Source organism: Stegostoma tigrinum, chromosome 4 (genome assembly GCF_030684315.1).
Source record: "Stegostoma tigrinum isolate sSteTig4 chromosome 4, sSteTig4.hap1, whole genome shotgun sequence".
NCBI lineage: Eukaryota > Metazoa > Chordata > Chondrichthyes > Orectolobiformes > Stegostomatidae > Stegostoma > Stegostoma tigrinum.
In genome coordinates, this window is record NC_081357.1 from 18,390,331 (window position 1) to 18,413,781 (window position 23,451).

The 23,451-nt window shown below is 43.0% G+C and overlaps 1 protein-coding gene, 1 long non-coding RNA gene and 1 other non-coding gene across 4 annotated transcripts in view; 1 reads left to right on the forward strand and 2 right to left on the reverse strand.

The window, feature by feature from the left end:
* LOC132209535 (uncharacterized) overlaps nucleotides 1-20,422 on the reverse strand; it is a 39,320-nt gene extending 18,898 nt beyond the window's left edge. For both annotated transcript variants that reach the window (XR_009445667.1, XR_009445666.1), the window contains exons 1-2: nucleotides 20,328-20,422; nucleotides 17,253-17,386 (exon numbers count right to left, since the gene is read on the reverse strand). This is a non-coding gene — a long non-coding RNA (uncharacterized LOC132209535). The remainder of the gene's footprint in view (nucleotides 1-17,252; nucleotides 17,387-20,327) is intronic.
* LOC125452990 (U6 spliceosomal RNA) lies at nucleotides 15,467-15,571 on the reverse strand. The gene has a single exon (XR_007247657.1). It is a non-coding gene; the product is annotated as a U6 spliceosomal RNA (small nuclear RNA).
* The window catches only part of ppp1cb (protein phosphatase 1, catalytic subunit, beta isozyme), a 107,795-nt gene continuing 104,251 nt past the window's right edge, over nucleotides 19,908-23,451 (forward strand). The window contains exon 1 of the mRNA XM_048530822.2: nucleotides 19,908-20,044. Coding sequence (XP_048386779.1) covers nucleotides 19,993-20,044 — 52 coding nt within the window. The 5' untranslated portion in view covers nucleotides 19,908-19,992. The remainder of the gene's footprint in view (nucleotides 20,045-23,451) is intronic.

Genomic DNA, 23,451 nt, shown 5'->3' on the forward strand with positions numbered 1-23,451 from the left:
TGAAGTAGAAATGCAAAGTATGTGCCAGAAACAATAGCAATGCTTTCCAGATAATGATAATTAGATTTTCAAGCAAAAACTCCAAGACATCTGACACCAATGAACCGAAATTGCATTTAATAATAGTGTTTGGCAAAACATAACATTCTATTAGTAGACTATGAATAGTTTAGAGCAATATATTATTTATTGGAGGGTTTCAACCTTAAGCCAATTTCCTACAGCAACAATTTATAAAAGATCTGTAAACATGCTCATTCCATTTATTAGTGTGAGGTAGAAATGTTATATTAAGTGTTTTGTGGCATTTTACAAAACTGGGGACAATTTTAATTTAAGATAACAAAGTGTGGAGCTGGATGAACACAGCAGGCCAAGCAGCAACTTAGGAACACAGCAACTCATATTCCGCTTGGGAACCCTGCAGCCCAACGGTATCAATGGGGATTTCACATGCTTCAAAATCTCCCCTCTCCCCACTGCATCCCAAAACCAGCCTAGTTCACCGCCTCCCTGTTCTTTCTCTCACCTATCTCCTCCTCCCACCTCAAGCCGCACCTCCATTTCCTGCCTACTAACCTCATCCTGCCCCCTTGACCTGTCCGTCCTCCCTGGATTGACCTATCCCCTCCCCACCTATACTCTCCTCTCCACCTATCTTCTCCTCTATCCATCTTCGGTCCACCTCCCCCTCTCTCCCTATTTATTTCAGAACCCTCACCCCATCCCCCTTTTCTGATGAAGGTCTAGGCCCGAAACGTCAGCTTTCATTCTCCTAAGATGCTGCTTGGTCTGCTGTGTTCATCCAGCTCCACACTTTGTTATCTTGGATTCTCCAGCATCTGCAGTTCCCATTCTCTCTGATCACAATTTTAATTTAACCCGTTTGGTGGGAAAAAGATGAAATTGAATGCATCGACTATTTTACAGCTTGGTTTGACTTTTCATTGCCAATATTACCCATTTTGTAACAACAAAGACATACATTTAAGTTCCAAGGGTTTAATGTTCATATGTATTTAAAGAATTTTTATGGTTTATACTTTGACATTTGTGCATAACATTTTGTGGTCTATTAATAGTGCAACAGGGTATTAGTCAACATATTTCATTTGTCAATTAATAGGGCATTTCCAGAATGTTAATACCAAGGAGCTGCATAATGTCTGCTTCATATTTACAGCCATGTCTCTCTTTATTGTACTAGTACAAACAGTGACAGTCACGACTTGTTCTCACAGGCTAGGGAAATAAATTGCGCTAAAGTACAAAATCAGTATTCATTGGCACCCTTAATGAGTAACATAGATTGTAACACTATTCACATTTGTTCCATCTTCCATTCCTTTCTGTTGGAAAATATAACATCACACTTCTCTGTTTCAAACTTATGTGCAGTTACAAAACCTTCACTTGATTTATTGGAATAAGGAATATTATCTAATTTGTCTAAGTTTGTAAATCTTTCTGCCAGTTGTTTCTCAATTCTATGTTCCTGTTATTTCAGTTGAAACATAATTTTAAGGGGCTGGATTTGTTTTCTCCTGCATTGGCAAGGTCGAATCTGTGACAATTTAACTATTTTTGAGAACCTTACTAGCAATTAATATACTCTTTAATTTTTTTTAGAGCATTTGGCAATTTGTTTTAGTGAATGTTAAGTTTTTTTAACAGCTTGTGGGAATGCTTCAGTTGTTGTTTGGCTGTGTGGGAACATTGCAAACTATATTCAGATTGTGATAGAATATTCTTCCTCTCTGTTACAATCTCGTTTTGCCTTCTGTTAAAGTACAATTCTTATAAAATTTGGGCAAACATTTGAAACTTGAAACAAAAATAGAGGTTGCTGGAAAAGCTCAGCAGGTTTGGCAGCATCTGTGAAGAGAATTCAGGGGTAATCTTTCGGGTCCGGTGACCCTTCCTCAGAACAGTTCTCAGGAAGAGTCACTGGGCCCAAAAGATTACCCCTGAATTCTCTTCACAGATGCTGTCAGACCTGCTGAGGTTTTCCAGCAATCTATTTTTGTTTCTGATTTACAGCATCCACAGTTCTTTCAGTTTTAATTTGAAACTTGAAAATTTATACCATGTGTACAAGTCACGACTATGCTAAAATTGACTATATCAAAATAGATATCAAAATGAGTAGTATTACTTTCATAAAAATATTGCAATATCAGCAGATTTTACCAGCCATCATCCAAGCAATTTCTAAAATAGATTAACTGGTTATTCACACATTGGTTCTAGTAGCAACTTATTGTGCATGTATTGTTGGGTGGCACTGTGGCTCAGTGGCTACCACTGCTGCCTCACATTGCCAGGGACCTGGGTTTCATTCCAGCCTCTGGCAACTGTCTGTGTGGAACTTTTATGTTCTCCCTGTGTCTGTGTGCAGTTTCCTCCCATAGTTCAAAGATGTGCAGGTTATGTGGATCAGATGTGCTAAATTGCCCTGCAGTGTCCAGGGATGTGTAGGCTAAGTGGATTAGCTAGTTAAAATGTAGAGTTATGGGGATAGGGTGGGTGGTTGAGTCTGGATGGGGTGTTCCTCAGAGGGTTAGTATGACCACAATGGGCAAAATGACCACTTTCCGTTCTGTATGATTACATATTAGCCATAACATGACAATGACTCTTCTTCACAATTCTAAAAATTCTTTGGGTGCCCTGAGAAGGTGAAAGCTGCTATATAAATCCAAGTCGTTATTTTACTTTCAAATGGAAATCAGCAATCAGAAGCACCAATTTCTTTTCAATATCCTAGGATCTAGGGTACTTATCACAGGCTACCTCTCAATTCAAGGATGACGTCTGTTCAAGATTACGAACTTCCGCCATGGGTCTTTATGTCACTGAATAAGGAGATTCTTAACCCACAGATCTTTGGGCACATGGGGCAAGATGTTGTATGAATTAGGAGGATCTCGAGTGCAGGATTTGCTTCCACTTTTTTCCTTCTCTGCTGTCACTCTATCTCATCATTAAGGCATTTGGACTCAAGGTATGACGGAAAAGTTATCATTTGAGATAATCAGAGAAATAAAGAGGTTGCAGTGACATAGTGGCAATCCCAAAAGCATAGTAATCCAGAGAGCCAGGCTAAGGTTAACAAAGTGTGAAGCTGGATGAACACAGCAGGCCAAGCAGCATCTCAGGAGCACAAAGCACCTCCCCCACCATGCACCCGCCGCCATTGACCATGAGGACACCTGAGCCAGGCTAAGGTTCTTGAGCACGGGTTTGAATCTCTCATGGCATATGATGGGATTTCAATTTCAATTTCAATTCAAATTCAATTTTTAAAAAATCTGGAATTTAAAGATGGTCTAATGGTGGCCATTGTCAGTTGTTGTAAAAACACATCTAGTTAACTAATGACCTTCAAAAACTTTACCTGATATGGTCTACATGTGACTCCAGACAAGTAGCAATGTGCTTGACTTTTAATTGTCCAGGACACTCACCTCATGTCTCTTGACTCCAAGGTTCAAGTGTACTACATAGCAGTACAATCAATACTGGAACTTTACTGAAGTGAAGTCAAAGATGCATACCTGCAGGTTTGTGTCTCATGGTAGAGGTCACATGAGCACAGTAGGCTAGGACAGACATTTGTGACTGTAATTCAATCCAAACCTTCAATGGTCTTTGAAACAAAAAGATGGATGTATTGTTGTGTACACTTTTAGTTACCAGAATTTAAATATCACTGCAATCAGAGTAAAATTAATTGCAGATGCTTTGGAGTAAGTAGTAGCAGTTAGAGAAAAATGCTTTGATGTGGCTTGTGATTGCACTCAACTGTCCCCAAAACCATAAAGTGCAGGAGCAGAATTAGGCCAGTCAGCCCATTCAATTATGGCTGATCTGTTTCTCAACTCACTCTCCTGCCTTGTCCTCATAACCTTTCATCCCCTTACTAATTAAGAACCTACCTATCTCTGCTTTAAATACACTCAGTGACTTGGTCTCCATAGCACTCTGTGGCAATGGGTTCCATAGATTTATCAGCTTCTGGCTGAAGAAATCCCGCCTCATTTCATTGCTAAAGGGTTGTCCTTTCATTCTGCAGCTGTGCCTTCAGGTTCTAGACTCTCCCACTAATGGAAATATCTTCCCCATGTCCATTCTATCCAGACCTCTCATATTCTACAAGTTTCAGTCAGATCCCCATCTCATCCTTCTAATTCCATTGAATACACCCAAAGTCCACAATTGTTCTTCATATGACAAGACCTTCATCCCCGGGATCATTTTTGTAAACCTCCTCTGGATCCCGTCAAACACTAGCATATCCTTCCTTAGATACAGGGCCCAGTATATTCTAAATGCAGCCTAACCTGGCAGTACACCCCTACCCTTGTATTCTAGCTTTCTTGAAGTCAGTGCACCAGACGTGCAGGATGGTAGACCACACAGGCAGAGGAGTTCAGGTTAGCACTTACTACCTGCAATCTGCTTTTCTGCAGACCAGGACAGTAATGAGATGTGAGAGGTGACAGTGGTGCATGAGACAGGCGAATGCACTCTTTCTCAGGTAGTGTCTATTCCCGCATCACCCATTTCCACAAATGACTGCTATCGTGCCAGAAATCAGTCAGGGCTAGACTGTCCCAACAATACATAAGAATCGAAAGAACTGTGTTTGCTGTAAATCAGGAACAAAAACAGAAGTTGCTGGAAAAGCTCAGCACGTCTGGCAGCATCTGTGAAGAAAATATCAGAGTTAATATTTCGGATCTGGTGACCCTTCCTTAGAACTGCTTCACCAGTACTGAGGAAGGGTCACCGGACTCTAAACGTTAACCCTGACTTTATCATCACAAATGCTTCCAGACCTGATGTGTGTTTCCAGAAACTTCTGTTTTTGTCCCAACAACTGCCCAGGAATGAGCATATTGCCATGACTCACAGGCTTGAGCTCTCATTTGACAGTAGTCATCATTTCAAGCATCCCAGAAAGATAAATAGCCATTCTGCTGAAATTACTGCAAGACCCCTTCATAAAAATTGCAGAGCAAGCTTTCTTCTATAAAGAAAATGTCACTATGGATTGATACTTGTAGATTAAGGTGTCTTGAGCAGCTGGTCTTGTTTGCAAGGTATAATTATATTGATGACATTTGGCACCTTTGTGCTTATACTAGAGCGTATGACCCAGGTTTGCTGTGAAGTCAGGATTCGGAAAATTGATAGAATTGATATATTGCATCAGCTTCCACTTTCTGCATTAAGACTAAAAAAAAGTATTACCATAGAATCCCTACAGTGTGAAAACAGGCCCTTCATCCCAACAAGTCCACACCAACTCTTGGAGCATCCCACCCAGACCCATACCCCTATAACCCTCCTAATCTACACATCCCTGAACACTATGGGCAATTTTGGCACAAACTACCTACCCTGCACATCTTTGGACTGTGGGAGGAAACCGGACCATCCAGAAGAAACCCACGCAGACACGGGGACAATGAGCAAACTCCGCACAGACAGTTGCCTGAGGTTGGAATCGAAGGCATGACCCTGGTGCTGTGAGGCAACAGTGCTAACCATTGCGCCACTGTGCTGCCAACTATATTTTACTTTGCTTCAGATATTGTAAAGTGTATGAATATGGCTGAAATGCCATGTATACTATGCAGTTGCATCCACATAAACAGAGAATATGTATCTATACAATGCATTTCATGACCCTAATGATGTCGTGAATTGCTGTTGAGCAATTCTGTTTAAAGCACTGTTGATGTGCAGCCACTGTTGTAAGTTGGGAATAACATCAACACTAAAGCAGATAAACATTGAAAATGTATTCAGCTTCGTTTGCCAGTACCGAGTAAGCATTTGTGCAAAGATGACTCATATAGTGCTGGCATACTACAATTGGGAACTGGCACTGTGACTTAGGTTAATTTGTTCCAGCGTAAATAATAGTCTTTGTTGCTGTTTATAGTCCAGTTACACAAGCCATTTACCTCGATGGTAAATGAAAAGTTAATGTTTCCAAATTTAGCTATTTTTGTCAAGAAGTCTCTAAATAAGTAGATTATTTTTCACATAGTAGAAAACGAATATAAAAATGAATCACAGCTGAGTGATCAACTCCATTTCTGTGAGAGAGGTCAAACATTGTTAAAGAATACAATAACAGTGTTAATACCTAATTGGAAAGGGGAATTCTTATTTGAAAGAGAAGAGCTAAAGTGTTGAATCCAGGAAATAGCTCAGGTCCACAGGACTAAGCTGGTTCTTCCTGAATACATGATTTTGTTGGAATATTGTTATATAAATAACCTGAACTATGTTCAAATCAAGCAGTTGGAAAGGAGTTATTTCCAGTCCTGAATAATTAACAAGTAGTATTTAATTCTTGATTCCCAGCTTCTGCATCAGAGTGATCTGACATAAGTTAGAGTGTCTGTTAGGTAAGCTGCTTTCATTTAACAAAAATAAGAAAATAAATGGAAAGCTACTGGCTTTTTCTTGTGAGATGTTGAATTGTGAAGTAAGTTGATTTTCTAACCATGGCTCAATACTGTCTTGAATTTAATAGTTTAACAGCAGAAATTATTCCCCTTAACAGATCAGTACTGTTCTGTTCTTTTACCTTCTTGATGCAGTCATGTTTTATATTTTGGAAAAGGAATACATGTCAGAAATATACTTTCTGCTGTAAAATAAACAAGACATTGAATAGGAGTTGATTTTAGAAAGTTTAAAAACTGCTGCAGTCAGGCAATTAAAATTGATTTGTGTCATACAGCACAATATTATAATGTTATGGATTTCCAATCTTACATCTGGCGACTCAGCAAGCTGCTGTGAAAAGTCAAGTACATGTCAGACACAACCATCGATTGATCTTAGGTACCTCTTACGAACCAGATTCAGAGGGACAGTGAGGAAAGCCTGGTAGGATACTGCCTACCCACATTAACCTTAGAGCTGAGGTTTGTTTATGGGGATTACCTCTATTGCAGCAGCTTGGTTTTCCAAAACATTGTTCTATTGTGTTGCCAATTACATTGAATTTATAGTACAATAAAAATGTCATTTGGCCTAACTGGTTTGTGGCAAAGCATAAATTTACAGACTTGATTTTACCTAACCCCTGCCTGCATATCCATCTATTTCTCTCTCCGTTATGCACCTATTTAACTTCCTCTTGCAGGCATTGAATTTTTTTGCTGTTTTTTGATCGACAGAAGTACTATACTTCATCTTACATCATTTAACCACAGACTATATCGGAACATTTCATGAAGTGCTCATGGTTAAATGCAGACAGATATCAGACAAATATCCCAAGTGAGGTTGTAACTGAAAATTTAAAAATGCCGAGTTGTTATAAATTAGTTTTGTATTGGCCTGTATAGAGGATGTGGATAAGGTGCAAGAATTAGAAAACAAATGGAAAATAAAGGGCGCAATTAATTAAGCCTTTTAAAAAAACTGAAAAAAGTAATCAACAAAAGATAGATGAATATTCACCGCCTGATGACTGCACCCGGGATATGTAAGGAATTGAGTAAATAAATTGTTGTAGAGGTGTTAGTCATGATACGCCGGAATTGTTGTAAGTAGAAAATTGTCAAGATTATTGAAGAAGGTTAGAAAAGACAAACTAGGAAATTATAGAAGTTTAACTCTAATATTTGTTACGGGGAAATTACTCACACTTAGCCATGCCTTCAGTACCTCTGGACTTTTGATATATCAGCTTTAAAAGGGCCTCCTTTTTCACATGTTATATAGTTTATGTAGATATCCTTACCAGCCTTGGGGAACAGCAGCCCCAGAACATTTGTACCTTATTTAAGATAGAGTCATAGAGATCTACAACACAGAAAAAGGCCCTTCAGCCCATTATGTCCATGCTAGTCAAAAACAACTATTGTAACCCCATTTTCCAGCATTTGACGCATATCCTTGTATGCCTCCCAACTTTCACAAAGAATACAAGGATTTGTAATGCTTCCATCAGTAACCCTCACCTTGATTCTGAAAATATGAGTTGCGATGCTGAAAGGGATACTTTAATGATAATTTAAAAATATTTTCTTATGATTCCAGTTGATATTATTACCAGGCTTGTGAGATTGCAAAATAAAACCTGACTTGATAGATCATTTTTATTTACTTTGGTATAAATGTGGTTGTCTTTTACTGAAACACAAACATGGAATAATAAAACAAGCTTAATACACAAAAGAAATGAAGCTAAAATAGTGTTATCTTCATAACTTAATCAACTAATCACTGGAGATTGCGTTTAGGTTCTAAAATCATTTCATTCCAGTTATGCAGGGAGAATTTCACCTTAGTTAAAAAAATCGAAGCAAAAATTCTGAAGAATACAAAACAGTTCAGTAACTCTATACTGTAAGCATGTCATTATCCAAATTCCAATCTTCCTTCATATAAACAAAAAACACTGCTGTGTCCATTCTAGGTCATAGGTTAATGTTATTAAGGTTTCCTACACCCAGACAGGGAGTAATCAATCTTGTCCTGGATCATGGTGTCTTTTTCCTTATTGATGCTATCGTCCTCTCTCTCTCTCCGCCAAGGCCTTCTTAGAGTGTATTTGTTAACAATGTTTTCCATTTACACAAGGCCCTATAGAATCCCTGCTGACTCTAGTCTCTAGGAAGTATAAAGTTCATTCAATATAAGGTCCAGTACTCTGCTTTTACTTTTACTATGGAAATCACAGCTTAAGCTTTATAATATAACAAAGTGTGGAGCTGGATGAACACAGCAGGCCAAGCAGCATCTCAGGAGCACAAAAGCTGACGTTTCGAGCCGAAACCCTTCATCAGAGAGGGGGATGGGGAGAGGGTTCTGGAATAAATAGGGAGAGAGGGGGAGGCGGACCGAAGATGGAGAGAAAAGAAGATAGGTGGAGAGGAGAGTATAGGTGGGGAGGTAGGGAAGGAATAGGTCAGTCCAGGGAAGACGGACAGGTCAAGGGGGTGGGATGAGGTTAGTAGGTAGGAAATGGAGGTGCGGCTTGAGGTGGGAGGAAGGGATGGGTGAGAGGAAGAACAGGTTAGGGAGGCAGAGACAGGCTGGGCTGGTTTTGGGATGCAGTGGGGGGAGGGGATGAGCTGGGCTAGTTGTGTGATGCAGTGGGGGGAGGGACGAACTGGGCCGGTTTTGGGATGCGGTGGGGGAAGGGGAGATTTTGAAGCTGGTGAAGTCCACATTGATACCATTGGGCTGCAGGGTTCCCAAGCAGAATATGAGTTGCTGTTCCTGCAACCTTCGGGTGGCATCCTTGTGGCACTGCAGGAGGCCCATGATGGACGTTTCGGGCCTAGACCTTTCATCAGAGAGGGGGATGGGGAGAGGGGTCTGGAATAAATAGGGAGAGAGGGGGAGGCGGACCGAAGATGGAGAGAAAAGAAGATAGGTGGAGAGGAGAGTGTAGGTGGGGAGGGGATAGGTCAGTTGGGAACCCTGCAGCCCAAGGGTATCAATGTGGACCGCTTGGGAACCCTGCAGCCCAATGGTATCAATGTGGACTTCACCAGCTTCAAAATCTCCCCTTCCCCCACCAGCATCACACAACCAGCCCAGCTCATCCTCTCCCCCCACTGCATCCCAAAACCAGCCCAGCCTGTCTCTGCCTCCCCAACCTGTTCTTCCTCTCACCTATCCCTTCCTCCCACCTCAAACCGCACCTCCATTTCCTACCTACTAACCTCATCCCACCTCCTTGACCTGTCCGTCTTCCCTGGGCTGACCTATCCCCTCCCTACCTCCCCACCTATACTCTCCTCTCCACCTATCTTCTTTTCTCTCCATATTCGGTCCGCCTCCCCCTCTCTCCCTATTTTTTAGAACCCTCTCCCCATCCCCCTCTCTGATGAAGGGTTTCGGCCCGAAACGTCAGCTTTTGTGCTCCTGAGATGCTGCTTGGCCTGCTGTGTTCATCCAGCTCCACACTTTGTTATCTTGGATTCTCCAGCATCTGCAGTTCCCATTATCTCTTAAGCTTTATAACTACAGTTTAAAAATCTAAACCTATTCTAACAACAGAATAAACCAAACTTCTTACATAGTGTACAAGATTAAGATTATCATACAAAAAATGTATAGAATATAATCACATTCATCCCAAAAGTATGCCGTTTAAAGAAAGAATTCCCTTCTTTTTTCACAACTATGGGGATTAATTTAACTGTGGCCTCAATTTTCCCATCTTAAGGATCTGACAGCTCTTCACATAACTGATTTAGACCATCTCAGCTTCAAATAATTATAACCAAACACTTCTGGTCTGGAATTTTTAAACTAACTTGCCTACCTTTAAGTAACCGATTTCTCAACCATTCTAAATCTGCTAATAAAGGCAGAGTTAGAAATCTGAAATAAACTCAGAATGCTAGAGAAACTCAGCAAATCTGATTGCATCTGTGGAGAGAGAACTAGAATTAATGTTTTGAGACTCAGTAAAGAAGAGTCCTATATTCTCCAAATGTTAAATCTGTTTCTCTCTCCACAGACGCTGCCAGGCCTGTTGGATTTCAATAGATTTCTCTGCGCTTAGATCTAAACAACCCCCCTGTCTCCTTTATCCACTCCACACTAGCCCCACCACCCCCAGAACCTATCCCTGCAACTGCAGGAGGTGCTACACCTGCCCCTACACCTACCCCCCTCACCTCCAACCCAGGCCCCAAGAAAACCTTCCACATTAAACAGATGTTCACATGCACATCAGCTACTGTGCTCTGTTGTGTCAGCTGTTCCTGATGTGGCCTCCTCTGCACTGGGGAGACCAAATGGAGGCTGGGAAACAGCTTTGTGGAACACCTACGCTTGGTCCGCGACAAAGGACAACACCTCCTAGCCACGAACCACTTCAACTCCTCCTCTCACTCCCTGGATGACATGTCCATCCTGGGCCTCCTCCAGTGTCACAATGATGCCAGCCAAAAACTGAAGGAACAACACCTCATATTCCGCCTTGGAACCTGACAATTCAATGGTCTCATTATGGACTTTATGAGCTTCAAAATCTCCCCACCCCCAACCGCATGCCAAGACAAGCACTCCCCATCCCCACCTCCTTGACCTGTCCGTCTTCTCTCCCACTTTTCTGCTCCTCCCACCTCACTGAACAACCACCACATCCTACCTACGCTCACCTACTAGCTTCATCCCTGCTTCCTTGACCTGTCTGTCTTCTATCCCACCTACCCGCCCCTCCCTCCTCACTGACCAACCCCCATCCCAACTCCCTACCTACACTCACCTTTACTAACTTTATCCCTGCCTCCTTGACCTGCCTGACTTCTCTCCACCGATCTGCTCCACTATCCACCTTCTATCACTGCCTCCCCCTCTCCATATTCATTTCAGAGCTCCCTTCCCCTCCCCTTTTTCTGAACAAGGGTCCAGATACGAAACGTCAGCTTTCCTGCTCCTCTGATGCTGCCTGGTCTGCTGTGTTTATCCAGCTCCACACCTTGAAATCTCCTTTCAACAAAGACTTATCCAAAATTGCCAAAAGTCAACCTAAGTGTGGAGGATGTGAGTATTTCCCCTCATAAAAGAAAAAAATTCCTTTTTAAATTGAAAGCCCAATGCATAAGTGTTTATGTTGTTTGCTCCTATTGAGTCAAACTTTAAAACCCACACCACCATCCCTATATAAGAGATAACAAAATGAAGAGGTAGATGAACACAGCAGGCCAAGCAGCATCTCAGGAGCACAAAAGCTGACATTTCGGGCCTAGACCATTCATCAGAAATGGGGGACGGGGAGAGGGTTCTGAAGTAAATAGGGAGAGAGGGGGAGACGGATAGAAGACGGACAGAGGAGAAGATAGGTGGAGAGGAGAAAAACAAGTTAAAGAGGCACGGATGGAGCCAGTAGAGGTGAGTGTAGGTAGGGCGGTAGGGAGGAGGTAGGTCAGACTGAGGAGGATGGACAGGTCAAGGGGTCGGGATAAGGTTAGTAGGAAGAAAATGGGGGTGTGGCTTGAGTTGGGAGGAGGGGATAGGTGAGAGGAAGGACAGGTTAGGGAGGTGGGGACAAGCTGGTCTGGTTTTGGGATGCAGTAGGGTGAGGGGAGATTTTGAAGCTTGTGAAATCCATATTGATACCATTGGGCTGCAGGGCTCAGGAGCGTAATATGAGTTGCTGTTCCTGCAACCTTTGGGTGGCACTGTTGAGGCACTGCAGGAGGCCCAGAATGGACATGTTGTCTAAGGAATGGGACTGGGAGATGAAATGGTACGCGACTGGGAGGTGCAGTTGTTTATTGCAAACCTAGCTAGGTGTTCTGCAAAGCGGTCACCAAGCCTCTGCTTGGTTTCCCCAATGCAGAAGAGGCCACAATGGGTACAGCGGATGCAGTATACCACATTGGCAGATGTGCAGGTGAACATCTGCTTGATGTGGAAAGTCTTCTTGGGGCCTGGGATGGGGGTGAGGGAGGATGTATGGGGGCAGGTGTAGCACTTCCTGCGGTTGCAGGGGAAAGTGCCGGGTATGGTGGGGTGGGAGGGGATTGTGGAGCAGACAAGGGAGTCACGGACAGCATGGTCCCTCAGGAAAGCAGATAAGGGTGGGGAGGGAAAAATGTCTTTGGTGGTGGGGTCGGATCGCAGATGGCTGAAGTGTCGGAGGATGATGTGTTGGATCCGGAGGTTAGTGGGGTGGTATGCAAGGACTAGGGGGATTCCACCATCTACAATCCGACCCCACCACAAAAGACATTGAATCCTCTCCCCATCCCCCTTTTCTGATGAAGGGTCTAGGCCTGAAATGTCAGCTTTTGTGCTCCTAAGATGCTACTTGGCCTGCTGTGTTCATCCATTGCTGGAAAAGCTCAGCAGTTTGGCAGCATCTGTGAAGAGGAATCAGAAGGTCACTGGACCCGAAATGTTAACTCTGATTTCTTTTCACAGATACCGCCAGACCTGCTGAGCTTTTGCAGCAATTGTTGCTTTTGTGTAAAGAAGAAATAGCCTGACTCCCAATCTAAGATAACATAAAAAAAACTTCTTTTATCAGGCAGCTGTCTCCATGAAGGAAGTTCATGAGGTGAAGGATATTTTAGATGAGGGAATAAGCCAATTCAGCAGAAACAACATCTCTGTGAAGGACACTTAAGATAGCAAAGGACCCCCAATGGAGAGAGATTTTATAGATTAGAATTGAATCAAGGTCAAAATGCTCAAGTCAAGAACCCACCAATCTTCCTAGTCTGAAGAGAACATTGTCCGGAAGAAGTGGAAACCTCCAGGCTGTCTGAATTTGATAATCAAAAGGTGCATGTGTGTGTGGTGGAATTGGTGAAAGTAACTTTGCACATGCATGTATAAATGTGACTCACTAGAAGAAAGCATTGGGGAGATCTTGTATAAGGTAATGATTCTGAAACTGACAATGCTGAAAACTGCATTACACTCCACATAAATCAATCTGTTTGAACTTGAATGGGAATACCTGTGCACCTTTGGGTCTTGATGGAAAGGCCAGTTATCCTAGGCCTCACACAGGTCTTTGGGGTAGCATGGTGGCTCAGTGGTTAGCACAGTTGCCACACAGCGCCAGGGATCTGTGTTTGATTCTAGATTCAGGCAACTATCTGTGTGGAGTTTGCACATTCTTCCCATGCCTGTGTGGGTTTCCTTCAGGTGCTCTGGTTTCCTCCCACAGTCCAAAGATGCACAGGCTAGGTGGATTGGCTGTGCTAAATTGCCCATAGTGTCTACGGTAGAGGTTGGATCTGGTTGGGATGCCCTTCTGATGTTCAGTATGGACTTGATGGGCCGAGTGGCCTGTTTCAAATGGCCTGATTCTGTGAACAACATGGAGTGTACTAATGTAACTTGAACTCACTCATCTAATAAATTACATCATGCTTAAGACAAGAGCCACTTCTTGTTAGACAGCCTAATGTTTATTCATCTTCGGATCAAGTAGAGTCCATTGATGCAGTCAGAGCAGGAGCTTGGTGTAAGCAATTTACCCAATCACGTTAGTAGTGATTGGCATTGCACGATCATGCTCATCAGCTCATCACGACCTCATCAGCTACTTCTTGTCTCTAGTCCATTTTTAATGACTCCCTTGTCTATTAAAAAATGTATTGAATTCAGTCCTGAACAAATTTAAAGGCCCAACCTCCACGACCTTCTTAGGAAGAGAATTTCATTTAGTAATGATCATCTGAGGAAATAAAAATGCTCAAGTTGCCTTAAATGTGAGTCCTCTTATTCTTAAATATATCCACTGATTTTAGTCTTCCCTAGAAATCAAATCATCCTTCAGTTATCCACATAACTCACACACACCAACATTCCCACTCTCTGCTGCACACCTCACCTCCTTAGAAGGAAATTTGCACTTTATGTCGCTGTTGATATACTCCTCCTACAATTTCCAGAAAAAGTAGAACTTGGCTTAGGTGATTATCATGGAACAGGAAACAGGCATCGCCAGACTTGTATCATATATGGCAATACCGAGAGTATATTGCAGCTGATGACCATGTTCTTATCATAGTTGAGAGGAGAGGGAAGTTAATCTTAGTTTAACTCAACTTTGAAATGTTCCTCCTGTTCTTGATGCAAACCCCAAAACTACTTTGCCAGTACTTTAGGTAATCTAAACAAAAAATCAAATGTAACTTGGCCGGTAAAACCATTGTTTGCATCAAGAAGGAGCAGATAGCCTTTGTCAGCTCGTATAATTTGAGCTTTGACTGTTCACGTCTACTTGTTGTCTGAAGCCTCAAAGACAAAGGATAAGAAGAACTGGAATGTCAAACCACGTTTATATTTCTAACATGAAATGTTTTGCTGAATCTTGTTTTGTCTAGTTGCAAGGATGTTACTGAGCCACATTATTTCATTAGACCATTAATCACAAACTCTTCTACATATTTTTTGAAGAAGATACAAGAACACACATATCACTTTTCTCCACAAAATGAATGGACCTTAAACCAAAAGGTACCTTGGAGGACTCTGGGGCAAACGTGCCTGCTGGCACTTCACGTTTTGGAGCTCCTTCCTAACACTGACCACTATTGACTACAGCTACAGGAGCTCTGTACGCTATTCTAGAATTGGGACATTTACCTCTCTCTCTCTCTCTCTCTCTCATACACACTCACATACATTTGGAATATCTTTTGAGAATGAAGAAATTCCAAATATTTGCCTTGATCACTTTCACTAGTGTATCATGGAACCAGGAGTTTCATGATGCTTCAACATTTCAAATTTGTCTTGAATTCCATGATGCTTTCTGAGCGTCAGTAGTTTTACGTTTAGATTCTGTATCTCCCTATGTGCCAATCTTCAAGTCTTCTAATAAATGACAGTCAGCCAGTGGAAGGCAGCAGTCAGAGGAAAACACTGCTGTGATATCAGTGGATCTGTCCATGAGTAGTTGAGACACAAATACAATAGCTGTTAGAGAAGGATGAAAACCCCTTACAAAAGCACAGACCATTTTTCAACTTTGCATGTTATCCTTGTGCAGGGGGCTATGATAATGTTCTCTATATCATTTCGATTTGGATTACTTGAGGCCAAAGCGAAAACAGTATTTTTTTTTCCATATCTCACTTCTTAGACACACACTTTTCTCTTCACTGCCTTCATGTGTTCTTAACGTACTCACCTGAATTTGACACATCAAACACAAGTCCAGACTGATCACAGCAGCGTGAATATAGAAACAGGAGATAGTCATTCAGCCTCCAGGGCCTATTCCACCATCTGCCATAGACCATAGGTGATCTGCATGTTAACTCAGTTTACCCACCTTTTGTCCGTATGTCACATTATGCTTGCATCAAATGATACTATGAATTTATCTTTAAAATTCAATTGACCCAGGAAATCAACTTCTCTCTGAAGAAAATTTGAGATTTACAAAAACCTTTCCATGAAAAAGTTTTTCCTGAATGCATTTTTAAATGGTTTTGTTCAACTAAGGAGGAGATGGCCTAGTTGTTTTATCCCTCCAAAAATTCTGTTCTGGGACATAGGTTTGAATCCTGCCACGGTAGTTGGCGGATTTTAATTCAATTTTATAAAAACCTGGAATTGAGAATCTACTTACGACCAAGAAACCATTGCTGATGGATGAGGAAAAAGCTGTCTAATGGCCTTCAGTGAAGGGAATCTGCCATTCTCACCTCATCTGGCCTACATGTTACTCCAGACCCACAACAATGTAATTCACTCTCAAATGTCCTCTGAAACAGCCTGCAAGCCAATAAGTTCAATGGTACTACAAACAGGCAACAAATGCTGGCTAGCCAGCAACATCTACTTCCCATGAGTGATCCAAAAAAAATTAAGATTAGCCCTTCTTGTTTGGAATTCTACACTGGAAGAAGTGGTTTCTCTGTATCCATCTTATTCAGCCCCTAAATTATTTTCATTGCCATAATTTGTTCTCACTAATAAGATCAAGGGTACATTGTCTAAGCTTGTGCAACTTACAAACCCTAGTTTCAGTGGCAGATTGGCTGAAGCACATGCAGAGATGGACAGCAAAGTATCATCAGTAGTGTTATGAAGCAGCACATGCTCAGTAATAAACTGCTCTGTGACGCACAGCTTGGGTTCCATCAAGGCCACTCAGCTCCTGACCTCATTACAGTCTTGGTTCAAATATGGACAAAAGAGTTGAATTACATTGCCGTTGATATCAAGTCTGCATCCAGCTGAGTTTGGCATCAAAGAACCCTAGCAAAACTCCAATCAATGGGGAACTCTCTACTGGTTTGAGTCATACTGGGCACATAGGAAGATGGTTGTGGTTGTTGGAGGTCAGTTAACTCAACTCCAGGATATCTCTGCAGGTGGTCCTCAGAGTAGTATCCTAGGCTCAGCCACCTTCAGCTGCTTCATTGACGCCCTTGCCTCCATCATAAGGACAGAAGTGGGAATGTTCATTGATGATTGCACAATGTTCAGCACCATTCAGGATTTCTCAGATACTGAAGCAGTCCATGTTCAAATGCAACAAAATCTGGGCTGACAAGTAGCACATAACATTCATGCCACACAAACGCCAAACAGTGACTGTCTCCTATTGGAGACAATCTAACCACCATCCTTTGACATTCAATGGTGTGACCATCACTGAATCCCCCACTATCGACATCCTGGAGATTAGCATTCACCAGAAACTCAACTGACTCACCACATAAACATAGTGGCTACAAGAGAAAAGTCCGAAGCTAGGAATATTTCAACAAGTAACTCACCTCCTGAATCCCCAACGCCTGTCCATCATCTACAAGCACTAGTCAGGAGTGTGATGGAATACACCCCACTTTCCTGGATGGGTACAGCATTCATTCCTTCCACCATCGACATCAGTTGCTGTAGTGTGCAGTATCTATAAGATGCATTACAGGAATTTGCCAAAGTTCCTTAGACATTGCCTCCCAAATCTAATAATCACTCACATGTGGAAGGGCAACGGCAGCAGTTACTTGGGAACACCTGCAAGTTCCCCTCCATGTGACCTACCATCTTGGCTTGGAAATATATCGCCATTCCTTCACTGTTGCTGGGTCAAAATCCAGGAATTCCCTCCCTAAAGCCATTGTGGGTCCACCTACAGCATGTGGACGACAGCAGTGCAAGAAGACAGTCTACCACCACATACTCAAGGGCAACTAGGGACAGGCAATAAATGCTGGCTCAGCCAGTGCGGCCCATGAAAACTTGAAGGAATTAAGGGGGAAGAGTTGATTGCCTTCTACCATTTTCAGACATGGGGTATGGAGGTGAATGAATGGGGTGGCACGGTGGCTCAGTGGTTAGCACTACTGCCTCACAGCGCAGAGATCTGGGTTTGATTCCAGCCTCAGGCAACTATCTGTGCAGAGTTTGCACATTCTCCTTGAGTCTGCATGGGTTTCCTCCCATATCTAAAGATGTGCAGGCTAGGTGGATTGGTCAAGCTAAATTGCCCATAGTGTTCAGGGATGAGTCGATTAGGTTGGTTAGAGGGGGATGGGTCTGGGTGGGATGCTCAAGAGGGCCAGTGAGGACTTGAGTGGCCTATTTTGACACTCTAGGGATTCTATAATGATTTCCATTTAGCTGCATCCACTCCTGTTGAGGCAGCCAGCACACACACATTGTGTTGCTTTATCATTTTAATTATTACAGCATAAAGATTGTGAGCTATTATGCTGCTGGTTGAATGTTCAGAAATTAATCTCAGTTGGTAATCATGAACCACCCAACTGCAATGAAGGGATTCTGTCTTCCTCTTCCACGCTTCCACTTGCTTCCCTTCCTCATGTTCATTTCAAGGTAGTCTCCAGATATACGGTGGCAAGGGCTTTGTTTCTCATGATAATGATGATGGGCTGAATGCCTTCCCTATTTGCTGTAACAATTCTGTGACACAGAGGACTCTTGGACGCTTGAACTTTTGAGTACTTGAGGGGTCCTCTGAGCAATCGAGGCAGGGTAATCATTGCTTTAGTACACCACTGATCTTCTCTCTGATGTTCCCATGTTGGCAGCATGGAACTCATCGCCAGCATTTTCTCCATTCACACCTTAGGGCAAAGAGAGCCATGTGCCCAAATGATATCGCTTGTTTCCAAGTAGACAGGTGTGTTGTGATTGCATAAAGAACAGTGGGAAGATCTGACTGCTGCAGGATGAATAAGTTTTGGCTGCTGACAGGATACCAGGTATTTACCAAAATGATATTTTAGACATTGCAGCAAACCAATGTTTTCGTGAAATGTTAGCTCTTGACATTTCCCTGTTTAGACGTACGGCCCACAGAACCACATACATGCGCAGTCAATGACACTGCATTGTTGGAAAATGTGGTAACCTAGAAATGCCAACTCTGTCCATTTCTGCTAAGATAGAAACAACAGCGTCCCTCTCCTGGACTATATGATCTCTGTCAACTTACTGATGTAATGGTAAATGCTAAACTGGGGAATGTTAACTATTGGGATTGAGATCAGAAGAAATTTCTTCACCCAACAAGTGATGAGCTTGTCGAATTCTACTACCATAGAAAGCAATCAAAGCCAAACATTACAGAGATTGTAGGAATTGCCGATGCTGGAGAATCTGAGATAACATGGTGTGAAGCTGGATGAACATAGCAGGCCAAGCAGCATCAGGGGAGCAGGAAAGCCTTCCTGCTCCTCTGATGCTGCTTGGCCTGTTGTGTTCATAAGGCCAAACATTACATGATTTCAAGAAGGAATTCAGTACTGGGTAGAGCTAAAGGGGTATAAGGATATGGGGGAAAGCAGGAACTGGCTACTGAGATAACAAAGTGAGGAGCTGGATGAACACAGCTGGCCAAGCAGCATCTTAGGAGCACAAAAGCCGACGTTTTGGGCCTAGACCCTTCATCAGAATTGGATGGTCAGCCATGATTATGATGAATGGTGAAGCAGGCCCAAAGGGCTGAGTTAATGGGAACTGCAGATGCTGGAGAATTCCAAGATAATAAAATGTGAGGCTGGATGAACACAGCAGGCCAAGCAGCATCTCAGGAGCACAAAAGCTGACGTTTCGGGCATGTCCCTTGACCACAAGGACTGCAATGGATCAACTTTTCGCGGGCTATTAGGGATGGGAATACGCGCAGGCCTAACCAGCAAAACACATATCCCATGAAAGAATAAAACAAAAGCATCCTATGAAGGCCAGAATGTTCCACAGACTTCCCTGTAAGGAGGAAGCAATACTTGTTCAATGAGCAAACATTCTCATTCACTTTTGCCCTCTGTTGCCGTGTTTATCCCAGTACTGATAGGGTTACGCAGTGAAGAAGCTGCTCTCCTCCGCTGTTGTGTTTTATTCCAGTACTAGCAGGGTTACTCAGCGAAGAAGCTGCCCTCTTCTCTCCCTCTCCGTCGTTGCTGTGTTTTATTCCAGTGCTGACAGGGTTACTGAGTCCCCTCCTCTCTCCCTCCTCTACCGCTGCCCTCGGCTGAAGACTGCTGTAAAATGGCGGACGGAGAGTTGAATGTGGACAGTCTGATAGCTCGGCTGCTGGAGGGTGAGTCGCAGAATCAGTTGGAAAACAGCCTTTTGCTTTTTTTTAAAAAAAATCGTTAATGGTCCCCGGAACAACCTTAGATAACGTTTGTTTGATTTGCGAGGGATCCGGGTTTTTGCATTTCGAGAGGTGGCTCGAAGAAACAGCTCTTCACGGGATTAAAACAAACGCCTTTCCCCCGCCGCCGGTTTTTTTTTGTTAGAATTTGGAATGGTGTCGTTTGAGACGGAAAACCTTTGTACGATTTCGTTATAAAAACACGGAGGGATAGGTTTCGTTTTACCTGAGTGTGGCCTGTTCGGGCTCCGGAGCCTCGGCGTTGTGCTGCTGACAGGGTGGGCGGACGGGCGATGAGGGAGCCCAGGAACTCGGCGCCGGTTTAACCGACGACAATTTCAAATGGTTCCCAACCGCCTGCCTCTCGTGAGGGTGGAAATTGAGTTAGATTTTTTTTCAATTCGGAGTCAAAAGCATTTCATTTATAGTATTCAAAATATTGTAATATTACCCAGAGTTTTTTTTGAGTAAATCTCTTTTTTTTAATAAAACGAGTGAGAATTTTTTTTCCATTTAGGCATCTCTATCGGATCACGGTCTTGTAAAACATTTTAAATATTTAGCTTTGCAAGTTTGAAGGCCTTTGTTCTTTTCCAAAGGCTTGGATTCGAGTTAGTCAATCCCGGCAAGTTTCTATTTGCTGCATTTAGTTAGTGACTAGTAAACGTTTAATTATCGTATCTTTCGTTTGTGAGGGAAACTTTTTTGTCTTTTGATCCTCGTGTCTCCTTGGGGTGTGTCGTTTACTCTCTCATAGTGTTACGGTAAGGAAGGCCGTCGTTGTAGATCTCCTCAATCCATTCCTTACAAGGAGCCTTTCACTGGCTCTTGCCTGATGTCAACTATCTGAAAATATTTCATGTGTTCTTGCTTGTGGGTGTGTTTTTCTGTCCCAGCAGCAACTAGATTACATTGCCCATTTTTCATTCCGAGGAAAAAGGCTATCCCTCATTCCAGCTTAGTTCCATCTCCAGAAGACAATGGACACAGTAAACAAATTAATTTAAGATGGGGATGTAGTGGACCTTTCACTGATGGCTGAATAAGCCAATTTTTGAGAGGCAAGTTCTGCCACAAATGCCAGATATGGAGCTAGAGCATCATTGTAGGTTGATTTTGGTGCTGGTGGCTGTTCCCAAGCTGCGGTAGCCTTGGTCATCGTGGTACCAATTGGATACATCAATGGCTTAACAACAGGAGACACAATATTGGTGGAGGGTTACTTTTCAGACTGGAGGCCTGTGACCAGCAGTGTTCCACAGGCATTGGTCTTAGAACATAGAACATAGAAAAATACAGCACAGTACAGGCCCTTCGGCCCATGATGTTGTGCCGTGGAATGATCCTAATCCCAAAATAAAATAACCTAACCTACATCCCCCCAATTCACTGCTGTCCATGTGCATGTCCAGCAGTCGCTTAAATGTCACTAATGACTCTGCTTCCACGGGCAAAGTATTCCATGCGCTCACAACTCTCTGGATGAAGAACCTCCCTCTGACATCTCCTCTATACCTTCCTCCTAACACCTTAAAACTATGACCCCTCGTGGCAGTCAATCCTGCCCTGGGGAAAAGTCTCTGGCTATCGACTCTATCCGTGCCCCTCATTACCTTGTACACCTTGATCAGGTCACCCCCGCTTCCTCCTTCTCTCCAGAGAGAAAGGTCTGAGCTCCAAATTGGGTCCAATTTTGTTTGTCATTTGTATTAATGATTGGGATGAGAATATAGAAGGCACGGTTAGTTTCTTTTTAATTCATTCACAGGAGAGGGTGTTGCTGCTAGGCAGCATTTATTGCCCAACCCTAATTGCCCAGAGGTCAGTTAAGAGTCAGCCACATTGTGGGTCTGGAGCCACATTAGATTCTTAATTCCAGATATTTATTGAATTCAAATTCTACCCAATGTTATCTGGGTCCAGCAATAATAATGGCATTGTAGACAGTGAAGAAGGTTTTCTCAGATTACAGAGGAATCTTGATCAAATGGATCAATGGGGCAAAAAATAATGGCAGATGGAGTTCAATCTGGATAAATGTGAAGTATTGCATTTTGCTACAACAAACAAGAGTGGGGAGAATGGAGACAACAAGGTGTAGAGCTGGATGAACACAGGCCAATCAGCATCAGAGAAACAGGAAAGCAGACGTTTCGTGTCTAGACCCTTCAGAAATGGGGGAGAGGATGGGGATTCTGAAATAATTAGGGAAAAATGGGGAGGCGGATAGAAGATGGATAAAAGGAGAAGGTACGTGGAGAGGAGACAGACAGGTCAAGGAGATGGGGTAGGAGCCAGTAAAGGTGAGAGTGGGTGGGGAGTTGGGGAAGATTTAGGTCGGTCCAGGCAGTACAGGCAAGCCAAGGAGGTGGGATGAGGCTAGTCGGTAGGAGATGGGGGTGGGACTTGAGATGGGAGGATGGAGAGGTGGGAGGTCAGGCTAGGGAAGTGGGTACGAGCTGGGCTGGCTTTGGGATGTGGCTGGGGAAGGGGAGATTTTGAAACTCGTGAAGTCCACATTGATACCATTGGGCTGCAGGGTTCCCAAGTGAAATATGAGATGCTGTTTTTTGCAACCTTCGGGCGACACTGTTGTGGTACTGCAGGAGGCCTGGGATGGACGTGTAGTCTAAGGAGTGGGAGGGGGAGTTGAAATGGTGAATGGAGACCAGTCACTAATGGTATTCTGCAGTGATCAGTCTGAGGTTCTCTGTTGTCTGTATGTATAAATGATCTCAAGAAAAATGTGGGTGATCTGATTAGCAAGTTTGCAGATAACACAAAGATTGGTGGAGTTGCTGTTGGTGCCAACGATTGTGAAAAGATACAGCAAGATGTAGATTGGCGACTTGGGCACAGAAACGGCAGATGGAGTTTAATCCAGTCAAATGTGAGGTGATGCATTTTTGGAGTATCAAATTTCGGTGTGAATTATGCTGTAAATGGCAGAGCCCTAAGGAACATTAATATTCAGATTGATCTGAGAGTGCAAGCCAACAGTTCCTGAACATGGCAACACGGTGGCCAAGGTGATTAAGAACATGTGGTGTGCTTGCCTTCATTGGCCGGGGTGTGGAGTACGAGAGTTGGCAAACTATGTTGTAGCAATATATAACCCTTGTTAGACTGCAGCTGAAGTATTGTGTGCAGTTTTGTTCTCTGCGCTACCAGGAGGACATGGAAGTTTTGTAGAGAGTACAGCAAAGGTTCACCAGGATGTTGCCTGCAACATACCCACTTCCAGCATCTCTTCTGGCAGAATGTTGGCGACATTTAAGAGGCACCTGGATGGCTACATGAAAAGGGAGGGAATAGAGGGATACAGACCAAATAAAGGCAGAAGGTTTATT